The sequence below is a fragment of the Eutrigla gurnardus genome, assembly GCF_963514095.1.
Source record: "Eutrigla gurnardus genome assembly, chromosome: 7".
NCBI classification, from domain to species: Eukaryota; Metazoa; Chordata; class Actinopteri; order Perciformes; family Triglidae; genus Eutrigla; species Eutrigla gurnardus.
Window position 1 is genome coordinate 5,496,815 of NC_139921.1, and position 10,224 is coordinate 5,507,038.

The following is a 10,224-nucleotide window of genomic DNA, read 5'->3' on the forward strand; positions in this document are numbered from 1 at the left end:
CTGACATCTGACAGTGGCTGAGGAAGTTTAAGGTCTCCCCCTCCATCCTGAGGACCTTCTACTCCGCAGCCATTGAGAGCATCCTCACAGGTTGTACCTCAGCCTGCTACGGAAGCTGCACTGCACGGGACCGAGCTGCATTGCAGAGGGTATCAAGGCATCCCTCACCACGCTGGAGGAAATGTACAGCAAGAGGGTGAGGCTGAGAGCCAGGAAAATCGGGCCTGACGCCTCTCACCCAAATGCTGGCCTCTTTACCCTGCTGCAGTCGGGCAGACGCCAACGCTGCATAAAGGCCAGGACAGACACTGAGGAAGAGCTTTTTCCTGCAGGCATCAGACTTCTCAACCATGATGGACTTTAATTGCAACTTTATGCACTTAAAAAAAACACACACACAAAAAAAAAAACACCTGCACTTTTAAGTCATTTTTTTATACTACGGTATACTTTTTTTATCAACTATTTCTCTAGCATCACCTTAGGTAGATGCCTGTTTTTTTAAATACATTACTATTTATAAAATTCTTAGTTTTTTTTTTTTTTTTGCAGTGACAGACAGATTGCTTTACCCCTTTTAATTTCACTGTATGTAAAGAATGCTGTTTTTTACAAAACATGTGATCAATAAAACTTGAAGGAAAAAAAAAAACAGATGGGTTCCATGTCGATATTTGATGGGGGTGACTGCAACAAAGCCAACAAGCCACTTCAGCAGTCCTGGTACATCCTCAGAGTCTCCAGCAGTCCTGGTACATCCTCAGTCTCCAGCAGTCCTGGGACATCCTCAGATTCTCCAGCAGTCCTGGGACATCCTCAGATTCTCCAGCAGTCCTTGGACATCCTCAGAGTCTCCAGCAGCCCTGGGACATCCTCAGAGGCTCCAGCAGTCCTGGGACATCCTCAGAGGCTCCAGCAGTCCTGGGACATCCTCAGAGACTCCAGCAGTCCTGGGACATCCTCAGATTCTCCAGCAGTCCTGGGACATCCTCAGATTCTCCAGCAGTCCTGGGACATCCTCAGAGTCTCCAGCAGTCCTGGGACATCCTCAGATTCTCCAGCAGTCCTGGGACATCCTCAGAGTCTCCAGCAGGTCTGGGACATCCTCAGATTCTCCAGCAGTCCTGGGACATCCTCAGGGTCTCCAGCAGTCTTGGGACATCCTCAGAGTCTCCAGCAGTCCTGGGACATCCTCAGAGTCTCCAGCAGTCTTGGGACATCCTCAGAGTCTCCAGCAGGTCTGGGACATCATCAGATTCTCCAGCAGTCCTTGGACATCCTCAGAGGCTCGCAGTTGCAGTATCTGCTCCAAATGTCCAGATCCCTGTGTTGCAGGAACATGATTATTGTTGGGGTTTTATTTTTGTTTATCAGTGGTGCAGTTTATAAGTAATACCACACAGTAGAAGTTCTTACAGACAAATGTTTCCTGTTAAATGTTTTACGATTATTAGGTTGTGTACAAATCTAAATAATAAATATCTGAATATATATATATATATGATTGTTGACTCATGTTTTCGGCCTGCAGGTCTATTTCCCTCCTGCTCTGGAGGAGAGACCCTGCTGCAGTGGTTGGCATCATGGCTGAGGAGATGGGGTGTAGTGGGGTAATAGCAGGTCTTTGCTCCATCACCTCATCCATGACAACAAACACTTCCAGTGTGCAGCAGTGACCCCTCCTCCCTCAGTGCTGACACCGTCAGTTCATACAAACAACATATACATACATACAAACACTTCTCATAATCATGATTCAGCTATTCACCACTAGTCATATATTAGAATATGTACTGTAATACTGTTCCACATGGGATCAACTTAATGGACTCTGATGTTTTAACACATTGTAGATATTACCCAGCACTGACTTTGCCTGATTATTAATAAGAAAGACAACTTCATCTGGTTTATTTTATGCTTCACATCAAGCATGTAGAGTTCAATACTTTAAACTGATTACAACTCACCTTGCATTTCTGCTTGAGGGTCTCCCACTTCTTCTTAGCTCATCCAGCTCCACCTTCCCTCCATCTAATGTTCTTTAAGAAACATCCTATATGAAGAACAGTACATAGAAAAGTGTTACAGTTCATTGATGATTTCTTGCTGTTCAACAGAACGTTTCAGGTAGACATCTCAGGAGAGCAGTACATCTCCCGTCTATATACGCTGGTGTTCAACCTTATATCATTGAGTAGCTAAATATGCACCAGTAGTACTTAAGCCCTGCATATGAGAATTATAACATTTAACACCACATTTTCTTAAGTGAAGCCTCTCAGAGCAGCATTCCTCCTGCCGGTGAACGTCTCCTCATCGTTCCCTCCACCGGATGAGGCGCTCGGTGTGTGCATCCCTCCCTTTAACGGACAACGGTGCACCGCGTTATTTACCACCGTTAGTAAATATATAACCACGGTTTAACATAAGCACTAATTTTTTCGTTAACGTCGGTAAAAACGGCACATTTGCTGCTTCGCTTAAGCTCACTAACCTCTATGGTAAATTACCGTCTGTAGGCTAGCCGGCTGGCAGGACCTTCGATTCGTAACGTTAACGTACAATGCCAACAACAATAAAGTAACGTTCATTATCAATACGATTTAAAAGTCAGCTGGAAACATAAAATCATGTTACAGTATACTTACATGTGTACGCGGTTTGTTGCTGACTGTCGCCAGAATCACCGCAATCGTCCGCCATTATCCAAAACTTTTAAACAACGAGCCGCAATGCATTTTGGGAAGTTGAGTTTATCCGTGTTTTAGGTCACTTCCGTTGTGGCTTTTGTATTTGTGTTGTGGCTTTTGTATTTGTGTTGCGGCTTTTGTATTTGGCCTGACACCTCTGGGCCACCGTAGAATCGGTTGTATTAATCCCAGTCCACGCCTCGTCTCCTCCTCGTCTCCCACTCACGCCTTCTTCTCCTCCCTCTTTCCCACTTGCGCCGGTGGGCGAGCCTGCGCGAGCCTTGCAAAGTCCAGGCGGACACACCCCGTCGGCGCGGCGCAGGTGCGCTGAAAGCTGACTGCGCCTGGTCTACGAAACTAGGGCCCAATACCTCAGACGTCGTCCTGATGACGTTCTGTGGGTTATCCTGAGTGGTGGGCCTCACTAAGCCCCGCTTCTGAGGAAACAGGGAACACTACCATGATGGAACCGATACGGTCGTATCCCTGGGCCCGGGTTTTCAAAGAGTTTAATCTGGATCCGAATTATCCAGATTTGGAAATCCAAATTTTTGCGATCCAGGACCAGGTAATAATAGGTAGTTAATACCTAATAATAGGTATTCATTTTGTGCAGTTTTTTCAAAGCAACATTAGATTGGATCAAGCTGATCCAGATTCAAACAATTCAAGATTACCGAATCTGGATAACAGGTGCTCTGAATTGGACTACAGATGGAACCTGCTAGCTATGTAAACAACAACAACAGCAGCAGCGCGGGGTCACTTGAAGTGTTTTATTTAAAGAGTCAGATCAACTCAGAACAATACAATTATTCCCTTACATTTTTACAGTCTGACTCCTTATCTGAACAACAAACATAAAAACAAATCAAGTTGTCGATATTTTCAATGTTTTAAATCAGAAAATTAAATAATACTAAATATCCAGTACAACAACAAAACAGACAATAGGAAATACACAATAGCTATTTCTTGTTCTGCAATTGCTCAAAAATGTAGGCCTATATGTTTTTATTTTACCTTACTGTATTGAAATGTTGCCTAATAATGTGTTCTGTATTTATTTTATATCACTGTGCCTTCAACGCAGTTGAACAAATCTTGTACAAAAACATCCCAAATGTTTATATACTACATGATACAAGTATTTTTTGACCCATTTAAAAGTTTTATTACAATCTGTTCCTGAAATCCATCCTTCTGCTTGGATCAGGTTAATCCTGAGTTTTGGGATGAAATCATATGAAAATGTTTTGAAAAACACAGACTGAAGGTTTGATCCAGATCAAAAACAAGATTGGATAACGTGATCGAATACGATTTTACTTTTGAAAAACCCATTTTCAAGATTTAATCCAATCTCAAATCCGAAATCCAATCGGATTACTTCTGAAAACTGGGCCCTGGTTTCTTTTGTGTTCATCACTGAAACTGAAACGATTACACCGAGCGATTGTCCTGCTCAATCAAGCTGTGATTTGCATCAATTGGAATAAGAAATACATTCAATCATTTCAGGTGAAAAAACTTGTTTCACCTTGTTAAATTCCACGAGAATCCAAAATCTCCAGAAATCTCAAACTCCAGGCAGACGTAATGGTTGAGTAATGGTTTGGCAGAGAAAGTTTATGTCGGCTTTGGTTGACCCACTTCCTGTGGCCTGGTTGCCAGTTGTCATGGTGAAGCCAAAGCATTGTGAAAAAGGGAACCCAGAGTAAAGAAGTATAGGTGACACACGGTCACAGCGTGTTTATTTGGTTATTTGCTGACCACTATCAAACTGATGGTAATCTCAACAAATACCTGGATAAAAAGCTCCCTGTTCAAGGACTTTGTACCGATTGATTTCTGCTTTCAAGTCGAGCTGAAATGAAAAACACCTTTTTAACCCTTTTAGATCACATGCCCACTCATTGTTTTACAACAGAAAACTCTGTATTTTCATTCAGTATCTTTTGACTGAATGTGAATAAAATCCGAAGTGTAAAAATGACAGCAGACCACTGGAGACTCCAGGTAGTTACAGGCCAAGAGTCGGCCACATCACCCCTCCGGGAAAACATGTTCTCAACATGTCAATTACTTTCTTCAACATTATGACCATTTATTACTTTTCAACATATAGTATGATTTCTTTAAACCTTTTTAGATGTAATATATTAATCATTTGTCAACATGATATACTACGGTTTTTATGACTTTCTCAACATACTATACCGTGACGCTCTATAACCTTTTTCAGTCAATAGTAGGATTTTACTTTTTTATTGCCGATATTTAGCACGCTAGATATCTGGAACGTGTCTGTGATGCAACGCCTCACTGCTCACGTCTTTAAACAGTTCATACTTTGAGATCCGAGCAAACGGGGATTCACCTCCGATTTGGAGCTTTTGTCTGAGGCAAAACCTGGCAGTGAGCGGGAAATCACGCTTGTGGAGTGTGAACATGAACTGAATACAAGAAGTGGAAGTAATCATGGTGACATCACCCGTTGGTTTGTGGACTGCCGTTTTAAAGCCTGGACTGTGACGGAAGTGACCATATTTGGACTGTGGAGGAGCGACGGGTGGATCTGACAAGCAGCAGAGCAGCAACCTTACTGGATCTGGATCCATGTGGATTTGGGTGTGAAGTCATCTCGTAGCTAACTAGCATTGGTAGCAACGGTAGCAAGGCCTCGCTTCCTGCTTTATCATCCATTTAACTGCCCATCAGGATATATGCCAAACATTCACACGCCGATGGCACAGCCTTCGTGGGGATATTTGAGATTCAGTATCTCGCCCAAGAACACTGGAGGAGCTGGGGATCGAACTCTGATTTTCCAATTGTAGGACAACCCTTACACTTGGGACAGAGCTAGCCTATTTCCAGCCATTATGCTAAGCTAAGCTAGCCGGCTGCAAGACAGACATGTGAGCGGTATCAATCCTCTCACGTAACTCTAAACCGTTAGTCCTCCAGGCTACAATGTTGAAATGATGCTAAATTTGCAGGGTGACATTTATCGTCCAACAGGCAAATATACTGGATTTCTCTTCAATGGGGTGTTGTTCATGCCGTCACAAATCCTGACAGATGGGCCCCGGTGAAAAAACATGGTGACATCGAATGAGTTCAAATGAGCTTGGGGGCTGGTGTTGGCATGCTGAGGGCTGTAATGCACCTCCCTCCCCTTTGAAACGGACCAATGCTGGAGCGGCGGGGGTTCACACCATCGGCATGCTGGGGGATGGGAGGACACCCAGGCAGGCCCTCTTTTTCCAAGAACTGCAGTTGTTGGCGGGGAAAAGATGAAGAAGAAAAAAAAAAAAAAAACTTTCCTCATTCACATTTCCTCCTCCCTCTTACTTCTCCTGACGCTGATGGAAGTAGTGGACAGCTGCACAGGAAGCATGCTCCGGTTTGATTAAGTATTATCACAGTTTGGCCCTCGGCAATAAAAACGATTTAGACAAGCAAGTTTTGTACCAAATATAATACACAGTACAAGTGTTGTTAATCCAGTATTGGTTGACAATACCCAGTAATACAAAGATCATTAAAAATACAAGCATACATTCCCCTCCTCCGCTGACTGAAATAGCTCCACTGAGGAGAAACTGAGACAATGCAGGTCATGTGAAGTTACCTTTCAGCCCTTCATATCCTAACTCCACCTGGGTTGACCCTTTGAAAAAAGTAGTCATGGTTCTTGGATAATGACATAACCATAATAAGGAATGTGGGAGGCGATGTAGGTAATCTTTTAAACTGTGCTCCTAACCACATGGAACAGACCACCCAGGAACGAGGGGAGGGGGGGTCAGTCTTTGTCACTGGTGCAGGATCTCAAGAGTCTCTCAAGCTTAAAATCTGAAGATGCGTTATGAAAGCCACTACAAAACCTTGTTGCAACGCCTCTAGTCAGGTCCTGGATGAGGACTCGGCTGTCCTTCTCAGTACCGGCCTCTTCCTCTCCCTCCTCCTCCTCTTCCTCCCCCTCTTCCCCTGCCACCGCCGCGTCCTCTCCCGCGGCCGCTGCTCAGGTGTCCGGCCGAGCGCCTCAGCTTTTTCCTCTCCTCGTGGTGATCCCGCTCCGCCTGCTGCTGCTTCCTCTGCTGCTCCGACTGGAAGGCAGAAACACGCATTAAACCAATAATGTCCTGCTGTGTTTGTACGACCTGCACCACGCAGTAAACTTATGGGGCAATCATAGAGTCTTTAGAGGGGTAAGCAGTATTACTCACTTCCAGGTCACCAAGCAACAAGAAAAAACATGCACAACCATTCTGTATATCAATATAAAGCAAGCTTTCTTATATTACATGCTGGATTATTTACTCATTTATTGTGTTTATCGTCTGTATATAAGTGGACGTAGTCACCGAGACGTCACCCGTTAGTTTGTGGACTTCGGTTTTGAAGCCTAAAAGTTTGGCATTTTGGCCGTCACCATCTTGGATTTTGGCCTCAACATGCTTGGAATTTTTGCAACCAGTGAAGGAAGTGACCATATTTGGACTGTGGAGGAGCGACGGGTGGATCTGACAAACAGAGCAGCACCCTGACTGGATCTGGATCCATGTGGATCCTGGTGTGAAGCTGCTGACAAAGTTAGCTTCACGATTCAATGATTTGAGGTGAGCATATTAAGTGAATGTTAATAAATTATAAAAACCCTCCAAATGCCCGTTGATTTGCTCAATTACTCACTTCAACTTGTCACAAAGCATAGTGTGGAGAAGGGGGTCACCATGGCAACACGTTACCTTTTTGAGGGTGAAGGTTAGCTGCTTGCTGCCCACTGCAGTGTTGGCCATGTTGCTGGTTCCTGAGTGCTCCTCCAACTTCAGACGGTCCTCCAAAGAAGCCCTGGAAGAACACACACTTTCCTCAGACACAAACTAAACAGTGCAGTCAGAGAGGATTGTTTTTATGTTGTGTTAATTACCGAGTTAAGTTAACGTATTTATTTAGAAACAGCATGCACCAGCAAAGTTTCTAACTGGAGTCAGGTTATTCCCCGTCATAAACAGCTGCAAACCCTAAAGCAATCTCCTCCTCTAACACTTCCATTAAAAACATTTCCAAAAACATACTTCTGCAGTCTCTGCTTGCGGGCCATGTCGTTAAAGCTTCTGAACTCCTCCCCGGCTTTGATCTGATAATACTGCGGCTGACTCGTCCTCTTGCCGGCAGCCATGTTTGAGGTTTTCTCGCCTCCGTTCTGTTCCTTCTCCAGCAGGACGGTGTTACGGTCGGCTTCTTTCCTCTGCTGCCTCCGGCGGTCTCGGCCCTCCTCCCGGAGCAACCGCCGCTGCTCCCTCACCTCCTCCACCCAGCTCTTGTCGTCGTCGTCGGAGCTCTCCTCCTCGGAGCTGGCTCGCCCCTCGGGCTCCTCCTCGTCCTCGTCCACCTGGGTGCAGACGTTTCAAAGCCAGTTATTGATGATACAGAGGACCGGCGTGAAGCCTCGTATTATACTATTTAAAAACAGCTCCCTTGCAGATATGTGATCAATAGAACGCTGCAAACCAATGTCACACTTCATACTTCCCCATGTTCCTCTCATGTGGAAGCAGCTCAGAAATGAACACTTCTAGTCTGATGATACTCTCACGCATGCATTTCTAAATGGAGACAGTAACACTACACTCTCCATATGTGCAGGAGATGTGACGGATTACTGTGAGTGTACAGAATACACGTGGGGGTTCTTCCTCTGATCAGAGGAAACATATAGCAGAAGGTGAGGGAATATTGCACTTTTGAATATGATGCCAACAGTCACATTTGGGAGTTCAGTATTCTAATGTCCAACTTCAGTCAGCTTTTAAAAGCTCCGTTAACGCAGGTCCAGGGCGGGGTCGTGCTCCTTGATTACGGTTCTGGTTACCTGATGGGAGGCGGCAGCCTGCTGAGCCAGTAGACGCAGCTTCTTCTGCCTCTTCTGTCCCACCTTGGAGACGATGGGGTTGAGGAGGCGGAACTCTTCGCTCTGCTGGTCCACCTGGTAGTCCGGGTTTTCGAACATGACCTTGAAGCGGTCGTCACCAAGGACGCTGGGGAGGGCCTTTATGTGTGAAAGGGAGAGAAGGGGGTTAAGATGATGGGGTTTTAAGACAGTATCTTTAGAGTTAACAGTCAGAGACCTGAGAAGCTCAAATAAACTAAATAAGACCACCACTGGAGGGGAAAACAAGCTAACAGAAAGATGCCTAAAAGCTAAAGAACCAGAATTTAAATTTAACGAGCTGCCGAGTGGAAAAACGGAGGATACAGGAAATAGGATGTGAGGCATCAGCAGGAAAACTGCAGGATCCTGACACTCAGTGTGCCAAACGTTACATGAGCAGCATCGGTATGTCCACATGTCAGTTTGAGACTAACTATACTTCTGGAAGTTCATGCATTTTGACAATATGCCACTTATGTTAAATAAGCTGTAGAGTAGGCCGTTATGCTCGACTATAGACCACCTCAGATCCACTGGACGCCCTGCAGCCATTGGCTCCGTTAACATGGCCCTCCACTTCATCCTGCAGCACCTGGACTCAGCAGGAACCTACGCCAGGAGTTTGGATTACAGCTCCGCTAGCCACCAGTCCGTCATGCTCCACCCACGACACCACCCTCATTGGGCTACTCTCTGGTGGAGATGAGTCTGACCACCAGGAACTCAGCCCCACCCTGATAACAAACTCCTTTCTGGTTCTAAGCTTGTCTAACAACCTGAACTCCACGTTTTTGGCTACAGGCATTTTGTCAGCGTTTCCTTGACAGCATGTTGTGGTGTCGATTGTTCTCTCCCCTCCGGTGGGCGTGGTTTTCAGCGTCCCTCTGTCTCCATGGAGACGTACCCCCCCCCCCATGATTTTGTAATCCATGTTCTCCCACCTTGCCCTTCTTTTTCCTAGAAGCCAGCTCTGCTTCGTCGTCTCCCTCCGCCATCAGCTTGAGAGCCAGCTCCTTGTTCACCTTGGGCAGCTTCTGTCTCGACACACACACACACACACACACACACACACACACACACACACAGACACACAGACACACAGACACACACACACACACACACACACACACACACACACACACACACACACACACACACACACACACACACACACAGTTACAATTAGCTTCTTCATTATTTCACAGACAGCAAAGAACTACGAAGCTGCAGGTTATTTCTTTTAAACATGCCAGAGGGAAATGCTTCGTCAACGTGGGGAATGGATGTTAAAGATTGGGGGTGTAACTGTTCACGTATTCACACCATATATTTCCGTTACAGACTGTTTGGTGTGTGACATCCTTACAGTATGCTTTGTGATCCAAACAGCTGACACACGCAGAAATTCACAAGTTTTAGAGAAACGTTTCGTTGAAGTATTGTGATTTGTATGATTTTTCCTGCTCACCTTAACCTGCACTCTCTGGGTCCTGGACTCCTCGATCTTCTGGCGGATCTTATCCTTGCGATACTCGTCGTATGCGAAAGGGTTGGCCAAGCTTTTGACCTGCGGCCGAACCAGACAGC

The 10,224-nt window shown here is 45.4% G+C and overlaps 1 protein-coding gene across 1 annotated transcript in view; it reads right to left on the reverse strand.

Annotated features, from left to right (window-relative positions):
* Nucleotides 1-6,248: 6,248 nt before the first annotated feature.
* The window catches only part of nol10 (nucleolar protein 10), a 15,421-nt gene continuing 11,445 nt past the window's right edge, over nucleotides 6,249-10,224 (reverse strand). Inside the window, exons 16-21 of the mRNA XM_084013362.1 lie at nucleotides 10,106-10,204; nucleotides 9,579-9,671; nucleotides 8,578-8,754; nucleotides 7,781-8,097; nucleotides 7,451-7,553; nucleotides 6,249-6,808 (exon numbers count right to left, since the gene is read on the reverse strand). Of these exons, the coding sequence (XP_083869488.1) occupies nucleotides 6,638-6,808; nucleotides 7,451-7,553; nucleotides 7,781-8,097; nucleotides 8,578-8,754; nucleotides 9,579-9,671; nucleotides 10,106-10,204 (960 nt within the window). The 3' untranslated portion in view covers nucleotides 6,249-6,637. The remainder of the gene's footprint in view (nucleotides 6,809-7,450; nucleotides 7,554-7,780; nucleotides 8,098-8,577; nucleotides 8,755-9,578; nucleotides 9,672-10,105; nucleotides 10,205-10,224) is intronic.